The 23302-nt window shown below is 40.9% G+C and overlaps 1 protein-coding gene and 1 long non-coding RNA gene across 2 annotated transcripts in view; both read left to right on the top strand.

The window, feature by feature from the left end:
- Positions 1-23302, top strand: part of LOC119892631 (Fc receptor-like protein 5) — a 43502-nt gene that overhangs the window by 12398 nt on the left and 7802 nt on the right. Inside the window, 2 exon segments of the mRNA XM_038704815.1 lie at positions 8333-8593; positions 15150-15273. Of these exon segments, the coding sequence (XP_038560743.1) occupies positions 8333-8593; positions 15150-15273 (385 nt within the window).
- On the top strand, positions 20725-21359 carry LOC119899068. The gene is made up of 3 exons (XR_005443705.1): positions 20725-20795; positions 20903-20963; positions 21314-21359. It is a non-coding gene; the product is annotated as an uncharacterized LOC119899068 (long non-coding RNA).

Here is a 23302-nt window from a genome sequence, read left to right as displayed (position 1 = left end):
CTGAATAAACACTGAGCTCAGCATGTGACTTTTTACATCCCATTCTTCTGCATCTCTGTGAACTCATACTGGTATAAAGGTTTTTTCACTGTCTAAAGATGCACTTGAAGTGTCAAGTGATGCATCAAACCAACTTTTACATAATGCTTAAAAACATAATTTGTTTTCTCTTTTTGAATGGTCTTTTCTTGTGTCAGTGGTAAGCAGCAAAACAGGTTTAATACCAACAGGTCATAAGACTATTTTCTTATTCTCTATAGTTGTAAAATGTCAAACTTTATTTTGCTAACTTGCATTCAGCTCATCATGTATATTGATAATCTCAAGAAGTTGGAAAAGCTAGAGCAGATTATAATAAACAACACCCAAAAGGCTAAACTTGCTAAAGAAATGTACTGGGGAATTTTGATGCACTGCACAATGATTTTATATTCATGGCACAGTATTCAAGCTGTTTTGCACCTCACCTAAACCTTATAATGACAGGGAAACCCTGATCACATTACCTCAGAGTCATTATAGATAGGATTGTGCATGTTTGTCTTTTGTGTTTAAATGACACAATGCACATTTTGAACTTTGACTGCCGTGTGTGCACAAGCGAGCTTGCAAGTAAATAATAATAAATAATAGGATTTATAGCACAGCGGTGCCGTCGTCACGGTGTGTCTGAAAGGCCCATAAGCTTGTACCTGATGTCCTCAACCCTGGACAAGACATGCGGCTTAGTAACATTAGGCTACTTCCAATAAATGTAGCTAACGTTACATAGCAGCCAAAAAACGTGCTGTTAGCTTTCCTGCTCATCTTCCAGACCAGAGTCTGAAGCCCAGGGAAGATGTTTGCTAGCGTCAACGGCAAGTTCGAGTGAATTGGATATTGGAAAGATTTCCAATCTGGCCACGTAAATTATGATTTTGGGTCTCTTTTGACTGTGTATAACTGAGCAAGACTTTGTGTTTGGACTTCTCTGTGCCTGTGTTCACCCTGCTTTTATTCAGAAAAGACATAAAGCTTTAAATAATTAGAACAGACAGGTAACACGTGGGAGAAGAATGATACATGTAGCGCTCCTACCCTCTAGCAAGTGTGTATGGGCAGGGCCCTGAGTTCTTTTAGTCAGTCACTGTCTACTGGAGCGAAGTGTCGATGCCCATGAGCGGGGACAGACAGGAGCAAAAGAGATGAGCCTTCGGCGTCCTTTTCCCACGTGGCCAGAGAAACTCTGAGCAGCCTGGTAGCTCAGAGCGCTATCTGGTTTTCTTCAGCGTTTCCTCGTTGAAAACATTGTATAAGTCCACTTGATTAGCTTTGCTAGCTAACTGAAGATATACTGTCCGTTCACTTTTCCAATGAATGTACTATGTAGCTTACTGTGCTACTTTATTTAGCCAGCATTACATACCCCGTGAAACAGTCAATCAAGACTCCTCGGTGGATTCTTCGACTTCCCACGAACTAGCAGACATAATCCCAGCACAGAATGTCGAGTAGACAATCCCGAAATTAGCCCACAGCTTGGTATGAACGTTAGTTAAGACTTCTCACTTTACTTCGTCTGCAAAGCTAACACAGTTCTCCGAACTCTTTTTTCCTCGTCTCTGTCCATCACTCCGCTCACACACTCCACCTCGCCCCTCCCGCACCTGCTCATGCACTCCCCTCATGCCCACTCGAATCACCCAATCAAAACCGACTCCTAGACTCCAGCACAACCACCACAGATAGACAAGTTGCATATACAACCCATTAACTCGTCATAACATGTTTTTTTAACTAAACATTATCTTTTAGTTATTTATCAAATAACATGTGCAACATACAACAGTTTTAACAAAAATACATCACCATATTTTTACCATCAATATTCCATGACTTTTAATATCAAATTTACTTATAATAAACTCTTTTAACCCAGTATACTATTTATTCTGGGTTACATACAGAACAATCAAGTATTTTATGTACCACTGTTCTGCTGCTCTATCCCAGTAAAGTGTGTAAAATGTCATTTTATTCATTTCATTTTGGATAACTTGTGTGTTGAGACGTAAGCTGTACTTGCAGTTATTTTAAGAAGAACGCACCAAAGCAGAAACACCCAGAGGAAACAAATATTCATAACATTATAATATGATAAACACCTTATAAAATTCTCTGTTCCAGTTCAGGTTCAGGAACTTTTTATGACAAAGACTCCAAATAATTGGTCAGATAATTGAGGATTTTGAAGCTTGTCCAGGGTAAGTTTCCCCAAATCATATTGGTAGTAGAGCTGAACAATTACTTGCTTTCAATTAATTACTAATTACCAATAATTACTTGAGATAATCATGATTAAAAAGTTGGTTAATTATACAGAGCATCTGACTCGTTTTAAACAGTCATGCAGTTACAAATTCATTCCATTGTCATCCTTGTGTAACAGACTCTCTTGTCAATCACAAGCATCATTCGCAGGCTCGGATTAAGAAGTCAGAGGCCCCTGGGCACAATGTCTTTTAGGGCCTCCACCCGCCGACCCACACACACATGCGCACAATCAAGATTTTGAATTATTATTTGTTGGAAACACCTCAAGTTAATACAGGACTGATTTATCTGCTGGACGATATTATCGGCCAATATGAGCTAATTCCATTTAAATTGGTATCTGCGTTTCTAACAGCCCCTGTGTGGCTTGACTGTGTATATGTACCGCATAGTGTCATCGGAAGGTGCTCTGCAACTCCCCTGTACACATCCTCCATCATACAGGATTGGTGATAACAGCACCACAAATCCACCACATAACAAAGCAATCAGCTGACCAGAGTGAGCAGAGCATACAGAACCAATTACATTACATTAACATTATCTAGCTACTCTTTCAAATGTGCAAAGGTGTGAAATCTTAAAATTGTAGACAGTCATGTAGTAGTTGAGAAATGGTTTCCTGTAGCTAAAGAGTGCTGGTTGTGAATATGCTTATTCTCTCTCACTTTCTCTGCATGTTCTAGCAAATATTTGATGTGCAGTTGTTTCCATGTTCAGTTGTTGAGACTGTAATCTAATTTTTTTTAACATAATCCATTTAGGAAAAGGTATTATAGCGTACATACACAACAGCTCTCAATATCGTCTCTACAGGATTCACACTGATCAACACCTGTACACATCCTCCATCATACAGGATTTGATACCACATGATTGAAACAATGCTTTCCTGGACCAGCAGCAACAATATCAATACATATCCGTGCTTACTGTAAATCATGGCATTATGTAAACACATACTGCCAACCTCTAATCCAGTTATATGAAGAAGATTCTTCCATAACTCGCACACAAACACGAAAGACTGTTGCACTAGTTTAGGTTCACAGTTCAGCTCCTAGTGACAGATGAGCGCCGAAGCAAGGCTAACATTAATAACAGTGCTCTGTGATTTTCTCACACAGACGATCGCCGTGTTCCCAATCAGAAAAACACCAACAAATTGATTTTTTTTTGTTGAATAAAGCGTACAGGCAAGGTTAAGCAGGGATCCGCTCTCTGTAAACTTGAGGTAACGTTAACTTAGCGCACCTTACCGCACATCACAGGCTGAGGCTGGACATTTGATCCTTCCTTTATGAAAGACACACACACACACACACACACACAAAGAATTCTCTATTTTATGGGACTGCATTGTAGTTATTGATTATATTTTTAAAAACATTACGTATCTGAGTGTGTATGTTTGTGTGAGCATTCGTAAGAAACTTGGTGGGGGCAGTGTTGTGAATTATTTTAGAGCATTATAGCCTAAATTGTTATCATTAATTACTAGAGCAATGGTGGTCTACACTGTCATCATTTAAAGTGTTATTTTATAGTGTAAAGTTAGGATCACAGTGTTAAAACTCTATAGTTCTGAGTGTATGTGCTCCTTTCTGTATCTAACTGCCCAGGCTCAGCAGTAGCACATGTGTGTGAGTGAGCAAGCACAGTGGGAGGCAGCATCAAAAACACCTGCAAAGGAAAATAAAGAAGCAGAGTTTGTGAAAATTGTATTACAAAACATACATCAATGTAGTCCATCACAGTAAGAATGTCCTGTTTCTAGCACAGAGCACAAACAACACCAGTTTATTCCACAAAAGTCAGGTTATGGATGAAATGGCATGATCAAGCAGAGGGCATGCAAAGGACACAGAGAGGAGGAGCAGGCAGTCAGGGACTTTCCCAGATCCAGGTGCAGTAGGAAAGAGAGCCAAGAGATGATGTGAAGCCAAGAAACAGAGCTATAAAAGGAGGTCCAAAAGGAGGTGAAAGTCAGTCGTTACATGGTTTTCATGTCGACTCGGGTCTCTGCTCTGGTAACAGAATGGGGCTCTATTTTGCACCGATCTCTGACGCACTCCGGTGGAACTTTTGTATTCTAATTGGTGTCTGTTTTTGTTGAGAATAAAAATGTTGGTAAAAGTTCAAGCTTTCTTATCTGGCCCAAGTCTTGAATTTGTTACACGACAACAGTTTTTCTGGACCTCAAAAAAGCTATTGATACAGTTAATCATAATGTTCTTGTTTCCAAACTCTCAAAGTTAGATTTTTCAAAAAAAAACTTTGGCTTGGTTTTAATCATATCTTGCAAATCATGAACAGTGTGTCATTATTAACAAAACAAAACATGATCTTTTGTAGTGTTTTGTTAAGTGTAAAACAGGAATCCCACAGGGGTCGGTGTTAGGTCCAATCCTCTTTAGTCTATTTATAAATGACCTCCCGAAAAATTGGATGTCAAGATACATAATCAACATATAGAGCAAGTTTCAGAAGTTAAATATCTAGGCTTAATGCTGGACCCTCACTTGAACTTTGATAAACATGTTTAAAAAAATAGGGAGAGCTATGAAAGCAAATTTGTATCTATTCAAATTAATTAGAGATTGCTGAACATTTGATGCAGCCAAAACATTTGTTCATACAATGATTTTCTCACACTTGTTACCTCATGGTCACAGGCAGGTATAGGTGTGATTAAAGCATTGGAAGGATTATACAATCGTGCCCTAAAAATATTAAGAAGCCCATTAGATCAGTTCATTGTCACGTCCTAAGAGACCTGAACATGTTGAGCATTTGAAAACACAAACCTCATCATGAAGTGTTTGCATGGACAGACTTCTCAGGCTCTCTGTGAGATGGTACAGCCATTAAAGGCCTTTGGATTGTCAACCAGAAATACATAAACTGCAGGGAATTGAAAAAATATCTTATAGGAAAAGACTTCCTTTTCAATCAAGGGAGCTAAGATCTGGAACGAGTTGGCTATCGAGTTAAAAACAAACATCAACAAAACAAAATCATGAACAAAACATGAACAAAATCATCAACAATTTAAAACTAAACTGAAGAAGTTTTTAAAAGATAATCAGTCGTGTAGTCATGTGTAGCGATGGGGGGTGGTATACATGTATGTGCTCAACTGTTACTATGCTTAATGTTTATTGTATATATATGTTAAAAGCCCTTCTAGGGATGGGCATTGGAAATTAGCAGTAGCTACAAATGCATAAATGTTGTGCATTGGAAAATTGTTGCACAGAAAACACATTACAATTTAGGTAACTTACTGTAACTGAAATGTTCCAGCTCAGGCCTGCATGACATGGTCTTGTTCAGTGCAGTGGTGCCTTGCTTATACAAACTGAGGAGGCAGGTGTCATCCATAAGTTTCTTGAATATCTTAAGCATAATGGGAATGACTTTATACCCTAAAAACATTATTAGTATTAAAATAACTGCAAAAAATATTTCTCTGCACCCCCAAACAGCGCTCCCGTAAAAGGCCTCTTCGTCTGAAAGTCCCGGGCTGAATCTCAGTCCCGGTACACCAATCAGAGTGGGCACAGGATGTATACATTTTACAACAACAAATGAAACTACAGCAAAACGTGTGGGATAATGGCGTCAGCCGAACTGACAAAGTTTTGTCCGTCCTCTGCCTGGCGTCAACTCACACTGGAAATGTTTGAGCAGCAGAGCGTTTAGCCTGCCCCACATTGTTGACGTGTTGTTAATTTGTCATTTTGTGTGTTTCTACTACCAAAAACAGCTCTCTGTGAACCGGTTTAGTTCCGTTCTCTGCACGGCTTCACAGTCCACATAGAGCATTTCAGAATAAGAGTGTTTTGCCTGCCACATTTTGCTGATTTGTTCAGTTGTCCTTGACTTTTGTGCTTCTACCATGGTTAAGTAGGCCAGTTATTTTTTTGTCTGTTGTAACTGTGTATTTTGTTAATATATGATCGGGAGTCTGCACAGGGTTCTTTGTTTTGAAAATCGTGCCACATCACAGTTTAGATGTCTGTCTGTCTGATGTTGTAATGCTAGATGACATCATTTATCTATAGACAGGTTTCTGTGCAACGTCATCACAGAGATGCAGCACGCAGCTAGAGGGCAGAAAGCAGCACTCTGTCTTCGCAACATTTCAGTCTATGCGGTATAGCAGCAGTGTTGGGCACGTTACTCAGAAGTTTTAATCAGTTTCTTTTTACTTATTACTCCTTTAAAAAGTAATTATACTACTTTAGTCATTACTTGGTATTAAAAGTAACTAGTTACGTTACTCATTATGTTACTATTACTTTCAAGCCTCCACACCAACTCCATCTTTAAAAGTGAAAAAGGGAAAAAGGGAAAACTTGTTCAGCAGCTCATTTTAGAAATAAATCCACTTTCCTGGAACAATTATTAAGCTAAGGAGTCAACAACCAGATCAACCGAAAACACTGCAGCCTCTAAGAGCAGACGATGCTGTACAGTGGGCTATAGGCTACTGATATATTTAAACATAACAAAAAACAAAGCAAGTCTCTCCCAACATTTTCACTAATAGCATATTCGTAACAGCAGCAACAAGTATGGTTTTACGCCACTGGCTGAGATAAAAAAGAAAAGCAAGTCTCTCCCAACTTTTGAACTAACTTTATTGTTTTACACAGGCATTTATAAGAGAAGTATCCAGTGCTTTTACAAAACAACAAAACGTTGCTTAAAGCCACTCTCTCCTGCCAAGTGGATGCTTCACTGGCAGTAGCAGTGGAGTTTCAATTTCAAATTAGCTTTATTGGCATGAATGTAATAACAACATTGCCAATACATCATATATACACAACATAAGAACAATCAGCCCCATACATTTCATTAAACAATTAAAGCGTAAAGTAATCAAAGTCTATGTGTGTTTGTGTTTTAAAAAAAAGAAATATTAAAAATTATAATAAAATAAATAAACAAAACAGTAAGCGTGTGTGTTTTTGTGTGTGTAAGTGTGTGTTTGTTAAAAAATAAAAATATATGAAAAATAAAATAAATAAATAAAACAGTAAGCGTGTGTGTCTTAAAAAATAAAATATATTAAAAATAAAATAAAATATTTTATTTGTGTGTGTTTGTGTGTGTTAAAAAATATATACATATATTAAAAATTAAAATAAAATAAATAAATAAAATGATAAGTGTGTGTGTGTTAAAAAATAAAAATATGTGTAATTAAATTAAATTAATAAATGAAACAGTAACGTGTGTGTGTGTGAATATATTAATAGACAAAAAAATAATTAAAAAAAAAAACAGAAAAAAAGAAAAAACATCTGGTGGAGCCTTTAACCTATTGTACTGCACATTAACTGCATGTAACTCAGTGGTATTTGGTGATTCATTGTAGAACTGGATGAAAACCAAATCATTTCCCCATGAGATTGTAGACATGTTGCATAATTAACTGTTATTTTCTGTCTTCACTGTAAAATAACTCACAATGAAAATGTATTAAAACAAGATTTGTTATCTTGTCTTTAGACTGTTTAAATTCTTTGGATCAGATCAAACTTGTGCATCATCAGAGAAATTCCCTGATAATCTGTTCTTGTATCTTTAATTCACTTTTCTTGGTAAATGTGTTCTTCAGTAATATTGTTCCTTACTTTCAAGTGCAAAACACTTCATGGGTCCAGGTTTTAACTTATTCTGATCCATCCGCACAAACACATGAGTGAAAAGAAGGAAGTCAGATATTTGCCAAGTTATTAAAAATTACAAGCGATTAGTGTTACAAGATCTGTCCCATCAAGTTTCCTTGTGGAAGTGATGTCAGAAAATGCCACATGTGGGAAAATCATGTCTGACACACTGTTATCCATGGAAACAGGAACCCATGTAGTTTCTGATACAGGAGGAAATCAAGCTGCACCTCCACTTTGTGTTTGTATGAAATATTGTCCATTTAAAATGCTCCACTGTGAAAACTCAACCTCATCTTGAAATTAAATGTAAAATGTGTTCTTGTTTTCTCCTCCAGATGCTCCAAAGCTTCCCTCTGTGTCAGTGAGTCCCTCTGCTGAGATAGTGGAGGGCAGTTCAGTGACTCTGACCTGCAGCAGCGATGCTAACCCAGCAGCTAAATACACCTGGTACAAGGAGAATGAAGACTCACCAAAAGCATCAGGACAGAACTTCACCATCACTGACTTCAGAGCTGAACACAGTGGGAATTATTACTGTGAAGCCCAGAACAGAAGAGGACGTCATAACTCCACCTTACATCTGATTGTTGTGGCAGGTAATATTTTTCCACATTCACCTGTATACACAGACGTTTACTGCACCAGACCTGATTCACATATTAATATGTAAAAACCAACACATTGTCACTCCTATGGTTGGTACAACGGAAATAAAATTTCTGACTGTTTTTCTGTAGCTGTGACTACAGACAGTATCAACTGGCAAAATGACTTACCAATCTAATCGTACAAGTAAGGTATATCACATATATATTTTTTTTATAACAACAATAGTCATGAATATCATCAGGTTGACTCTGGTGGTCTTGATGCTGATTCCTCTGCTTCTCCTGAATCTGTGGACGAGGTAAAACAATCACAATCCATCAGTTCAGTCACCGCTCTTTTATTCTTCAAACTTATTTTAATTTTAGTGTTTTGAATTTCATTATTGTTTACATTTGTATTTGTGGTTGTTGGACTCAATCCAGGAAGAATAAAACTCGGAGCTCCACCTCTGAACCAAATGAACCTGTAGAGACGATAGAGGTGAGAGAGAGGTCCTGTTGACAAAATGTCCCCTAAATCACAGTTATAATAACTTGACTCGTAAATGCTCTGGAAAGTGTGAAGTGAATTTATGTTTAAAATACAACTTGCTGAGTTGAAACCAGTAATACGTTTACTTGTAAACGTGACTGAATACATTTTTGATCAAATCTAATTATATGCAGGTTTAATGAAAGAGGTCCATTGAGCCTCATTTTGTCGTCTCTCCCATCAGTTAGACTCTGATCCTGCGGATGTCAGTGTCTCAGACTTTAAGAGCGTCACTGCAGCACAGACAGAAGACACAGAGCAGCAGGAAGACATGGTGTGAAGTCCAGTCAGGTTAGAGCCTCCTGCATCAAATAAAACAGGCCGACTTCAGATTTACAGTTAAATTTACAACTCTAACTTTACACAAGTTTTATGTGATTTTCTTCAGTTGCAGTTGAAGCAGACTCACCTCATGGTAGGACGGCATTGAAACATCACAGTAGAGCGAGTCTGTGGAGGAAGTGGATCCATTTGCCTTCAACTCCAAAAGTTTTCCTTTTCAGTTCTCAGTAGCAGCAGCAGGGTGGAGTCAGCAGCGCAGTCAGTCAGCAGCAGCATGTAGCAGAAAATCCTGACGGGTTTCTGTGTGCAGCTATCAAGACAAATAAAATTTAAATGTGTTCTTTTGCTTTGGCTTATTGCTCACATTCTCAGTTCTTGTCACTATGAGGATGAAATGTGCCACAGCGTAACAGATTATTATGATTCGGGATGTTGCTGATATAAAGTTTAATGAAGAGGACATTAACTCTAACTCTTTAGCTCTAAATGTCAATTTAGTCCATTTAAACTCTTTGGGGTCATTCATGGAGCAGGTCGAGGTTCACTAAGTGTGAAGCCTTTCAGAATAAGAGCCCATCATCGATAGTTTGTGCAACACCTTAATTATGAGTCTTTGTTCAGCCAAAACAAGTCAATTATCAAAAGTTTGCTGCTATTGCAATATCTAATATGCTGCTCCCCAATGTGAGCTGTTGACACTTTGTGAACTTAATCTGCGCCAATAATACTAAATAAAGTGAATGTCCGGGGTAAAGCTAAAATGCAAATAGTTTCAATAATAAAATTTGAAAATAAAACGCCAAAGTAAACTTCAATTTGACTTAACAATCAGTGATGGTAAAATGTTTCAGCGTCCTGATTCAGTATCTGTGATGTTTCACTGCCCTCTAGTGGTGAACCTTTGTTGTGGCACATTCAGGCTTCCTCACTCTGAGAGCTCCCTCCACTGTCTGTTTCAAAGAGTCACTTCACCCAAATTACAAGAAGACATATTTTCTGTCTTACCTCCAGCAGCATCTTGTCAGATGTGCTCTGTGTTACAGTGACACAGAGTCAGAATGACTGTGAGTGAGAGAGCTGCAAAATGTAATTCATTGTTTCTGATCTAATTTTCTTACACTTTTTGCATCCCATACTGCTGCAGTCCATCTCTTTGAACTTATACTGGTATAAAGGTTATTTCACTGTCTAAAGATGCACTGGAAGTGTCAAGTGAGCATCAAACCAATTTAAACACCTCTCTTGTTTTTGCGCTTGTTTTTTTGAATAGTCTTTTCTTAAACAGGTTTAATACCAACAGTAATATTATTTTCTTATTCTCTCTTATTTATAGTTGTAAAATGTCAAACTTTATTTTGATGTGGGTGTTGTTGTTTGATGTTGCATTCAGCCCATCATGTATATTAGTAATCTAAAGAGGAAGGAAATCTAGTCGTCTAACTGCCTGACATCCGTTTTTTGCTCACTGACCACAGAGGAAAGGTATCTTTAAAGACAGCGTCCTTCTTCACTGTAAGTAGAATTGTTTATTGATGTGACTGATACTGTATATCGCCTGTGTACATTATTTTATCTGCTGACATGTTTTATTGTCTCTGAAGCCACACAGAGAGATGAGAGGAGCAGCTATGAGTTTAACTGCAGCAGCGAGAGGATTTGTCGTCTTCCTTCTCTCTGTGTCAGGTACTGAATATCTAAACTTACATTCATTGCAATAAAAGAGGGGAATCTGTGAAAATGCTGGTCTTGTAAAAGTAGGCTGAAGGTCACATGTAGAAATAAGTGGCTTAGAGTTGTGTGAAAGGCAAACATAGAAAAGCTAGAAACATTAGTTTTAATTTACAGTTGTGGAAACTCCCCAGATGTTAATATTTTTTAATATAGTTGTTTGTGTTTGTGTACATTTTATTGGATATTAGAAAGTTTGCTATGGCCAACTTCTTTTGCTTTGTCTTTTGCAAAAAGTAGGCTACCTGTGTGCTTTTACATGCTGTAACTGAGAATATCGTGGTTTTTAATTGTGACTCTTTAAAAACAAATTGTCCTGTTTAATTTGCTCTATAGCTGAGCCTGCAGCTGCTTTTATCACAGTATAGTTTTTGGAGGTATATTGGTCTCACAGTGAAATCATCACAGATGGACTTCTCTCAAATATTCATACATCTGCACCAAACCCTGCTAGTTCCTTTTGTAATGTCTGACATCAGTGTGATGTTTCCATGTTCAGCGTCAAAAACTGTTTTCAGATTTTATCTTTTGTTTATATCATAACTGCCATAAACAATCTCTCACACCTCAGTGTTCTGCATTTCTTTTTCGTCTTCACACTTACGCAGCAACCTGACCACACAATGAACAGAGAGAACTGACCAAGAAAAGCACAGACTCTCCCATAACTGATACAGTATTTCTCCTCTTACTTTGGTTAGTAGTGTTGTAGTCAAGACCAAGAACAAAGTTTATATAGACAGAGACAAGAGCAAGACCTTTAGGGGCTGAGACCAAGTTGAGACCAAGACCAGTTCCCACATTACATGACACATAATAAAATGCACTGTAAAAAAGGATTGGATCAATAAGTTATAGTAACTTCTTTCTATAATTTACCTCCACTTAACATAATAAGTTATGAAATTTCAACTTAATTTAATGAGTTATCACTATCACAACTCAGGTTTGTAAGCCAGTTCAGTGAAATGTAAATTTCAATGTGTCAACTTAATTTATAAGTGTGAGTTGGAATATGGTAACCGGATCTCTTAAAAAGTAACCATGACCCCGGTGTGGCGACAGTATTAATGCGCGGTGCAAATAGTCCTGAATATTTTCTCTTGATCTGATATACGATTAATAACTATGCTGATTGATTTTTGTAACACATTAATGAGGCGCACCACCCAATTGCAATTCCCCATTGAGAGAAGAAGAGGAACGCAAATTAAGCCTACTGACAATGGTGAGCAGATAAGCAGCGGATGAATACGTTATTTTCCAGCAAGATGTGGATGAGACTTGGCAGCGGAAAAGCGGGTCTTTTCGGATTGGAGCAAGAGAAGCAAGGTGAGTCTGTCATTTATAATAATTGTAACCCAATTCAATGAGTCAATTAACTTAGTTATGAAGAAACGAATTGCTGTCATGAGACTTTCTGAACACGGGATAGTTCAGAGCAGCTTATTAATGCATGTAACGTTAGTGTTCAACAGTGAACCCAACTTTACGGTGTTTAACGTTAGTCCGAATGTCACTTTTTACTTTTATTAAGAAGAAACACAATCTTTTATTTAACATTCACCCCTCAAAAAAGGACATTTATGGCGCTTGGTAGTTGTTTGAATGTTTGAGTTAGCTGCTTTACTAGAGCCTCTGTGTGTAACTTAGTGTCAGTAATTAGCCTTGGCCCGTCTCAACGATGTGTGGAGTAGCGTCGACGTTTCAGTAATTAGCCGTGACCCGTAACGTTACCAACGTTGTTTCAGTAATTAGCCGTGGCCTGTTCCAACAATGTGGGTGGAGAGGCGTCCGCATTTCAGAAATTAGCCTTGACCAGGTGAGTTGCTACTTAAATTAAAGTTAGCTGCTTCAGCAAAATTAAGAGGATTTGGGCTTTCTTAACATTGTTAGCTAATCTGTGACGAGTTTCTTTTGCAATGTTATTCGCTTATTAGTGAGTTTGTACTCCGCTCCAGCTTAACCTGCCAGTTTAAAAAAATAAAAATAAAAATAGCGGGAGGAAGGTAGACTTTACTGGCGCCATCGTGTGTTTCACTGTCTGACTGTGAGAAGAGCAGAGAGAGAGCTGAGCAGGTGAAGATAACATTAGTTGATTTTGACTCTTTTTTTGAAAGAGTGCAGTGACGTTAAAACGGTAGCCTCTGATCCACCACATCTGTTTTAACAGGCAGTGGCGAGTTGTTAAATCAGTGTTTCCCATACGTAATTTATTTGTGGCGTCCCGCCACAATATCAACGCAGACTGCCACATATTGATTTTCGTTTTTTTTTACTAGGCCTGTTTAAAATCTAAATCTAATCCCGCCCCTCTCCCTCATGAACACAGCAAAAGAAGAGGTTATAGTAAACATTTATACTTAAAACTATGTATTTTTATCTCTTTTCAGGTAAAAGTAGTCTACAATGCTGCTGCGTGTCATCATATCAGAAAATGAAGACATCCCATCCAGTGTTGAGGAGCTGTATCAGGTGTTGCGAACAAAGCTTGGTCTGAGAGGTGGATTCATTTTGCAATTTGAGGATCCTGAGTTCAATAATCAGTTGTGCAACCTAACAGACATCAAAGACCTTCCTGTGGGGTGGGCAACTGTGAAAGTGTTGTTCACAGCTGATGACGTCTCAGATTCTACACTGGACACTTGCAGCCTCCCTTCTCTTAGTAGAGATTGTGTTGAATGGCCTGACCCCTTCCCGATTCCACAGTTCTCACATGATGTGGAGCTGCAGCTGAAAGAAGCCAATGCTAAGGATGGATCTGTAATGGTGATTCCTAAAGGTTTAAAGACATTCTTGATATACTGGCCGACAGTATGTCAAAGATTAGCGCTTATCCTGAGAGGCATCACTATGAGAATGTAGCCAAAGCACTTGTGGAGAAGCATCCTAGTCTGAAGGAGCCAGGGTCGGAAAAGGGATGGTACTCGTGGTTTCACAGCCTGAAATTTAAGCTTGGAAACTATCAGCAAAAGTTAAGTGCAGCAGGATGCCCTGAGGTGGTGGTAAAGAAAAGGAGAAGGTTCGAAGGGGAAAGTGTAAAGAAGTCAAAGAAGGGTGAGGTCAACTACTGTCCAGAGTCCTGAAAACATGGAGGAGAAGCGTAATATGATGGAGGCTGAAATGCTGAAAAGAGACCCTGATCCCCAGCTGGTAGAAGACCTGATGGTTGCTACGTTTTCCCAGCGCAGAAAAGAGATAATTGGAGATCAGCCACTCATCACAAAAGTCATTTCCAGATGGCCAGCTCTGTTGCATGAGAGACAGGTACTCAGTTGAGAGATAGAAGCACGTTTTGTCTGATACTGTGTCTTGTTCATAATTATGTTTGACTTCTATTTTCTATCTGTCTCTTCTCAGATCAGGACGGAGTTCAAGAGAAGCTGTTGGAAAGCTGGAAAGAAAATTACTTCCTGGATTTTGTTACATGGAATCATTTTTGAGTTGTAGGAAGGACTACCTTTTTTAACCCTATGCAGTTACATTACAGTATCAGTATGAGTCATCTGCAGAAAAGTATATCACTCCAGTTAGGGCTGACCCAGAATAGTCGAAAGATTCAATGCTTCGATGGGCTGAGCTTGATTCGACTGTCAATCTCACAGTAGAAGCATGCCATTTTGCTCAACGTCTGATTTTTACATAGAACGACCAGTTTTCTCCCAATAATTTTAATATACTGTACAACCTATTAACAATATGCATTTCAATGTTTAATGCTGTAAATAAACATGTAAAAAGAATAAAACTTTCAATAAATGTTTTTAAAGTGTCTAAATAAATCCAAAATTGTAACCCTAATCCTGGGTGGAATAGACTGCAGCTCTGCAGCTTCTCAAGATTAAAGTGGAGCTACCATGTCCCAACACACAACTCTGCCTGCTGCCAGTCACAAAACCACCTCCAGAGTTTTAGATGCCTCATACACATAACTATTACTCATTTCAACACAACACAAAGAAATCTGTCCTCATTTTTGTTCATTTATTTGATCTTCTTCAGATGCTCCAAAGCTTCCCTCTGTGTCAGTGAGTCCCTCTGCTGAGATAGTGGAGGGTAGTTCAGTGACTCTGACCTGCAGCAGTGATGCTAACCCAGCAGCTAATTATACCTGGTACAAGGAGAATGAAGACTCACCAAAAGCATCAGGACAGAACTTCACCATCACTGACTTCAGAGCTGAACACAGTGGGAATTATTACTGTGAAGCCCAGAACAGAAGAGGACGTCATAACTCCACCTTACATCTGATAGTTGTGGCAGGTAATTTTTGCAATCAGCTGCACTCACAGTTTTCATTGAAGGCAGGAAATTGTGGACCTCAGCTGGGGATATTAATAAGGGGAAGAAGCACTTTGAGAAGTTTCTTAGTTTAGCTCTGTGGCATATCTTTCATAACAGAGTCCACTGAGACCGGATGAGAAAAGATGACAATACAGCAACAAATACTGGCGAGTGTTTTGGGGAGATTTTATGCTCTAATTTCTTTCTCTCAGGCTACATAGAGTTAAATTGATAAATCATGTGGATCTCTAAACTGAACAATATTAGATTATTGCATATGTTAGAGCAATTTACAAATTGTTGATTACATGCTTTTGTCCACTGGACAGTACTGCTAAATTTATTTTTCAACAAAGTTATGTATTTATGCAGAAATGCAAAAATATGTTAGGTCATTTTTTAACATTAGCCGATAAACCATAATTGCTGTCGGCCTGAAATCCAGTATTGGTCAGGCTTTATACTACATGGAACGTCACCTCTCTGTGGGGGAAGGAGATGGAGCGCTACCAATTATATCTGGTGGGGCTGACCTCCACGCATAGTCTCGGTTCTGGAACCGTACTCCTTGATAGGGGATGTACACTATTCTTCTCTGAGGTTGCTCAAGGTGTGAGGCGCAAGTGGTGCAGGTGTGGGGATACTCACAAGTCCCCGGCTGAGCACTGCTACGTTGGAGTTTACTCCGGTGAACGAGAGGGTCGCCTCCCTACGCCTTCGGGTACTGGGGGGGAAAACTCCGACTGTTGTTTGTGCATATGCACCAAGTAGCAGTTTAGAGTATTCGGCCTTCTTGGAGACCCTGAATGGAGTTCTGTATGGGGCTCCAGTAGAGGACTCCATAGTTCTGCTGGGAGACTTCAACGCGCATGTGGGCAATGATGGAGATACCTGGAATGGCGTGATTGGGAGGAACGGCCCCCCTGATCTGAACCCGAGTGGGTGTTTGTTGTTAGACTTCTGTGCTAGTCATGGATTGTCTATAACACCATGTTCGAGCATAAGGATGCTCATAAGTGTACATGGTACCAGAGCACCCTAGGCCGAAGATCAATGATCGATTTTTTTTAATCGTTTCATCTGATTTGAGGCAGCATGTTTCGGACACTCGGGTGAAGAGAGGGGCAGAGCTGTCAACTGATCACCATCTGGTGGTGAGTTGGGTCAGGGGGTGGGGGAAGACTCTGGACAGACCTGGTAAGCCCAAACAGGTAGTGCGGGTGAACTGGGAACGTCTGGAGGAGGCCCCTGTCCGTGAGATCTTCAACTCAAACCTCCGGCGGAGCTTTTCTGGCATCCCTGTGGAGGTTGGGGACATTGAACAGGAGTGGGCAATGTTCAAAACCTCTATTGCTGAAGCTGCAGCGGAAAGCTGTGGTCTTAGGTGCCTTAAGGGGCGGTAACCCTCGAACACCGTGGTGGACACCGGTGGTCAGGGAAGCCGTCCGACTTAAGAAGGAGGCCTTCCGAGATGTGTTGTCTCGGAGGACTCCGGAGGCGGTTGCAAGGTACCGACGGGCCCGAAGGACTGCAGCCTCTGCTGTGGCAGATGGAAAGCAGCGGGTGTGGGAGAAGTTCGGAGAAGACATGGAGAAGGACTTTCGGTCGGCACCAAAGTGTTTCTGGAGAACTGTCCGCCATCTCAGGAGGGGGAAGCGGGGAACCGTCCAAGCTGTGTACAGTAAGGATGGGACCCTGCTGACCTCAACTGGGGAGGTAATTGGGCGGTGGAAGGAACACTTTGAGGAACTCCTAAATCCGACTGACACGCCCTCTTTAGTAGAGGCAGAGCTCAAGGCTGATGGGGGATTTTGTCAATTTCCCTGGTGGAAGTCACTGAGGTAGTCAAACAACTCCACAGTGGCAAAGCCCCAGGGATTGATGAGATCCGCCCAGAAATGCTAAAAGCTTTGGGTGTGGAGGGGCTGTCTTGGATGACACGTCTCTTTAACATTGCATGGAAGTCGGGTATAGTGCCCAAGGAGTGGCAGACTGGGGTGGTGGTTCCCCTGTTCAAAAAGGGGGACCAGAGAGTGTGTGCCAATTACAGGGGTATCACACTATATATGTATAGATATCATCTATATATGTAAAGATATATATCTAAACATATACACAGATAAGTAAAAAATAATTGTTAAAGTAAATGTCCCTTAGTTCAGTTTTACATTATAGGAGGAAGTGCATCTCTGTCTGAACCTTTACCTTTCAAACAGTGACCATATTTTTTATTTGTCCAATGAAGGTTAAGGTCAAGGGCAGCTGGACTTGGTTGAAGATACTAGAAGACGTTTCATCCCTCATCAAAGAGACTTCTTCAGTTCTGACTGGAAACTCAGCTATGTAATCTCTGGGATCATTAGCTAGGATCGTCGATACCACTACACAAACGCATGGCTCAACACAGAAGGTCTAATGCGCAATTTATACTTCTGCGTTGAATCGACGGGGTAGCCTCTGCGTATCCACCTACCCTATGCCGTAGCCTGACGTGCACCTCCTCAAAGATGTAACTACATGTCGCATCAACGCAGACCGTAAGCACTGTGATTGGTCGGCTGGGTAGCCTCGCAATGCCTCCGAGCCGACCGGAAGTGCCCCATGCTTTGTAGTAACTTTTACTAGTGGCCAAAACAGCGGCTGTAACACGGTGGATCGATATATTTGACCGTCACAACCCGAGTGAAATGACTCGTTTCCCTATCAGAATGCGATCCATTCGGTTGATAACATTTGAAAAGGCTACACCAGGCGCACGTACAAAATTTTACTCCCCTTCACGTTAGCAAAGCGCTAAACCAGACGTTGCCTGCTCGGCTGGCAAAAGTCAACACTGGGAGCTGTAGCGCTATTGCAGACTAGTGTTTGGGGGTTTAATTGCAGAACGACGGGGACACCGATGCACAAATATAAATGCATGGCTACGTGTGCAGCCTACGACGTAGGTACGCACGTAGACTCAGCAGTTTATTTACATCTGAAGGACACTCGTTTGAGGATCACCAGGTAAAACTTTTTGGACAGAAGATGGAGGGTTTGAAAGAGGTGTCAGGGAATCCATTTACACCCGGGTTGAGAAGCTGCCATTGAACAGTGGAGGGGGTCTATGCTACCACTCATCCCCCACTTACAATGCTGTTCTGTCATCACTTCCCAGGAAATTAAACAAGCATTTCCTCTTGGCCTCAGTTGAGGATGTCAACGATGGTCATTCAAACTTGGCCACGGCTGGTTCTAACGACCAAGACGACTGTCGTTACCACAGCCAGGAGCATTAACGAACCAGTGGTTTCAGCGATCCTAGCTAACCAGTCAGTCAAAACTGAAGAAGTCCATTGTGCTTTTTCCCTGGGCAGGGTCTCTGAATGGCTGCTGGGCGTTTAGTTTGTGCATTGGAGTCCGGGGGAGGCATTTTCTCGTTGGCTTGGTGGGACCAGTTTGCGTCCCTGTTTTGCGTCGTTGGCCTCGGATCCATGCTTCCCCATTTCTCTGTCGGCCAGTTGTTGGACCCCTCTGGATACTGAGGTATATAGTTAGTTTTCGGGATGTGCAGTGTGGGTGCGGGGCAGGGCTGTGCTCTGATTTGTTCTGGGTTTGTGCCTGGAGTTCTCGGCCCTTGATGGGTAGGTGGCTTGGTGGTGGCATGCAGCTGAGCTAGTTGATTTTGCCTCGTTGCTGGTTTGGCTGATGTTGCACGGCGGCCGGGGGGCGTGCTGGGCATGGGGGATGTCGGCTGGCGCCGGTGGCCTAAGTTTTTTTCCGGCGGTTGGGGGTACGGCGGACTTTTATTGGCGGGTGCATGGTGACCTGTGCGGCGCGTTTGCTGCCGGGCTGGGACTTGCAGCTGGTGTTTCTCTCCGCTGGCTTTCGCTGTTGTGTTATTCCGCTTGCTCTCTGGTGGGTGGGAGCACTGGTCATTGTTGTGTGCACGCCGCGGTCCGTCCGGGTGCTGCTCTTCCACGGGATACACCTCTTGCGTTCCGTCAGGATTACGTTGTCAACTGGCATTTGGGTTGGGGTCTTTCGCGTTTGCATCGCGGTGCATCTGGGAGTCTTTGTTTTTTTTGATTGATTCAAAAAAAAAATTCTTTCTCCAACCCCTATTGGCTACTGGGGTTCTTGCCTGACTGTTGCTGGGGTAGGTGTGGCACAGTCGTGGTATCCCACTCAACAACTACATTCTTTAACAGGCTTATGTGCGCACACACATGTACACACACACATACAGACACACACAGTCTCACACATAGACACAAACAAATTTAGGTTGTCCCTGGTAGAATTAGTCTTAGCTTTTCTTTCAGTTACTTATTTAAATTAATTGCTATTATTCCAGCTCTCGTTGCTGTGCTGTGTTGCTTATTTAGTGTGCGTGACTGTTTCTTGTTTTCATTTTTCTCTTAGTTGTCTTACTATGTCAGCTGTTTATTGCTGCTGTTCGGCTGGTTGTCTTTTACTATTATTATTATTTTTATCGTTTGTTTTTGTTTGTGTTTTTTTGTTGTTGTTTTTCTACTCCCTAAGCCCCCCTCTCTGTTCTATTGCAGGTTTCGTTGCTTTCTGTAATTGGTGTTTCCCTCTGCTTTTCCCTGTTGTCCACACCTTCCATCCCCTTCTCTTACAGGTCTTGTCCTTTCTCTGTGCTGTCTGTTTGTGCCTCCCTATCCCCGTGTCTGCCCCCCTGTCCGGGTGACAAATCAATACATAATTAAAACAGACAAAGGAGTATATTAATACTCTCTTGTTAAAGTAAAATCTGTCTGGCACAATATGGTATCCAGCTCATCATACTCTATAGCAGGCTGCTGGGCAGGACAGGTTTAAAAAAAAACTGAAGAAGTCTCTTGGATGAGGGACGAAACGTCTTCTAGTATCTTCAACAAAGTCCAGTTTCCCTTGAATTTAACCATCTTTGGATAAGTATGACCTGGATGACTGAGAACCTTCACAGACATTTTTTATTTGGTTACCCTGGTTTCTTATTTTCGTTTTCTTTCTTTTTTGATTGCCAGTTTGTGGTCACTGAGCCTGTATTTGGTTCAGGTCTGTCTCTGCTTTCTATCTTTGACAGTAGAGAAATAATAATCTCTTTTTAGGGCCAGATAAGATTCTGATCTACTTTGGCTTTTAGTTTCTTCTTTCTAACATTCTAAAGAGGTTTATTTACACTATTATAATTTTCTTGTGTTGAAAGCAGTGTTACTCTATGGGAGCAATGGGTCCAAACATGCTGTAACACTTTAATTTACTGTCTGTGTTTTCTTTTGTTCCCTGTTTCTTAGGAGCAGGGAAATTAGCAGTTGCTACAACAATCACTGTTGTCCTCCTGGTTATCATTTCCCTCTGTCTCTTCCTGTGGATCAGGTGAGCAGCTCTGTTTCACTGAATCATTGAATGTTAAATCATTGAAGGTCAGTTTGTCCAATTTAAAATGTTCAATCATTTATTTTCTTATTTATTCACCTAACCAGGAAAAAGAGGGCTTCCAAGGAATCGTCTGAGCCTGAAGAGAGACCAGACAACAGGGAACAGGTGAGAATAGTCACGGATCTTATTCAAGAACAAAAGTCACTCACTCTTTAAGTGCTTCTGGAAAATTAATCTGACTGAGAAGGAATTCATGTTGCTCTTTTTTCGACATCCTTCTTCACAGAAATGAATTTCTCGGATGTGACTAAATTCCTAGTAGATCCAGAAGCTTTCCTACTTTTTGTCCTTTCCTTGTAAATTCCTTTACTTAGCTCTTTTCTGTAATGCACGGTGAAGCAGGAATATTTGTTCCATTATTACCACAGCTGTAGTTGCTTCAGTCTTACTGCAATCATCTGTAAGAATTCACTATTCAAATGAAAAACCCACTCATGTAAAATATGTCTGTGCAGTTTCTACCTGAACAGCCAGAGGAGCAGGATAACCTTCAGTATGCCACACTCACTTCACCAACAACCAGGCAGATCCTCTCTACTCCGACATCAGACCAGCTCGCTCCCTCAGACACACAGAGCAACAAGATTTCATGGACTATGCTGTTGTCATATTTAAGAGTAATACTGCCCCGAGGTGAGCAGCTCTTCTCACAGAAACATTATCCTCACTACAATTGCTGTAGTCAAGACCAAGACCAGAGTTTATTGAGACTGAAACTAGTGCTGGCAAGCTCGACTCTTTTGACAGACTTGTTCATTCAAATCTCGTTCATTAAAATGAACTAACCTTTTTTTGAGTCATTACGTTCATTTGAACTATGCTGGTTATTGTGGCACTGCAGCCCTCTAGTGGGCGATTAAAAAACAGCGCCGTTCTGAAACATGGAAGGCTGACTGGTTTGCGTTGTTTGACAAAGTATAATGCACAAATTCACCTCTTTATTACTGTATGTCATCATTATATAAAATTCAACCAATTTAATAATAATCTGGATCAAGCCGCCAAGTTCTTAAAGAACTCCAGCACAGAGAGAGGAACAAAGAAATATACTGCAAGCAGCGTTGGGCGGGCCCTCGCACTTGTAGCGCGTCCGGGTGTGAGCCAGCCGCGTTGCATATTCTGGAGCTCTGCCGGTGCGGCTGTGAATTTGCTACGTGGTTCCGACGCTGCATGAAGGTGTTAAATGTCACTTCCTGTGCCCCCTATGTGGCGCTACATAGCACTTGCCGCTATGAATATAAATCGGTATTGGTGTGTAGATGTCTTCGGGTGGGAGAGTTATCAAGCACGTAAAGTTTTGTTCAGATGTGATCATGTACACTGAAGTTACAACAACTTCTTGTGTCATGGCGAAGAGTTGATCTTTGACGGCATGCCACGGACACGCCCATTGACGAAAACTCACAGATAGCGCAACTTTTCATGTCAATGCCTTTAGAAGGCACAGCAGAAATTCGAAGTCGATCGGACTAAATAATAAAGTAAAGAGTGTGTAAATCATCCAAAAATTGCAGTAAAATTCAAAATGGCCGACTTCCTGTTGGGTTTAGGGCATCGCTCCAAGAGGCTTTTTGGTACGTCTGGACATGATACATGTGCCACAGAAATTTCATACATGTAGGTCAAACGTGCGGCGGGGGCTGCTTCATTAAAGGTCACTTCCTGTTGCCAACAGGTGGCGCTATGACTGTGGGTGAATGTCGGCATGTACATGTATTCAGGGCGGGACTCTCATCCTACATGTACAGTTTAGTGCAGATGTGAGCATGTACACTGAAGTTATAATAACTTCCTGTTTCATGGCGAATCATCGATGCCACGGACACGCCCATTGACGAAAACTCACAAATAGCATCGTCAATGCCTTTAAATTTGACGTCGATCGGACTAAATGCAAGAGGAGTTTGTTAAAGTACGGAGTGTGTAAATCATCCAAAAATGGCAGAATTCCTGTTGAGTTTAGGATATGGGTTCTTGAGGCTTTTTTGTTTATGTAGGTTGAGCGTGGACGAGGGGCAAATTTTTTTCCAATTTTCTAGGTGGCGCTAGTGAGTCATTTTGCCACGCCCATGCGCGAAACCCATAAAATAAGATTTTTTTCACCACTTCTGACTGTGTGCAAAGTTTGGTGAGTTTTGGGTATGTTTAGGCTCCCAAAATTGAGCTTACTTTGCAGAAAAAATAAAATAAATCTTTACAGTTTCAATAGGGACCTCGCACGGTTCTTCCTAGGGCCCTAATTAACACATATAAACGCAGCAATTTGGCAGGTCTGGATGTAGAATGGGCCACATCTCCACGTTCTGGCAGACCTGGATCAGCTGTTAGCTGTTTACAGGGCTAACGTTGCTACGTGGCTGTTTAAATGTTTTAATGACCGGGTCTGTTTGTTTTGGAGAGGAGACGACCTTGGAGGTAATTCGGCTCCCGGTAGAACCCTGTCA

This window comes from Micropterus salmoides, unplaced genomic scaffold (genome assembly GCF_014851395.1).
Source record: "Micropterus salmoides isolate LMB-PRFRI ecotype aquatic unplaced genomic scaffold, ASM1485139v1 Ms_hic_scaffold_1, whole genome shotgun sequence".
Classification (NCBI taxonomy): domain Eukaryota; kingdom Metazoa; phylum Chordata; class Actinopteri; order Centrarchiformes; family Centrarchidae; genus Micropterus; species Micropterus salmoides.
This window is presented reverse-complemented; position numbering and strand designations above follow the sequence as displayed.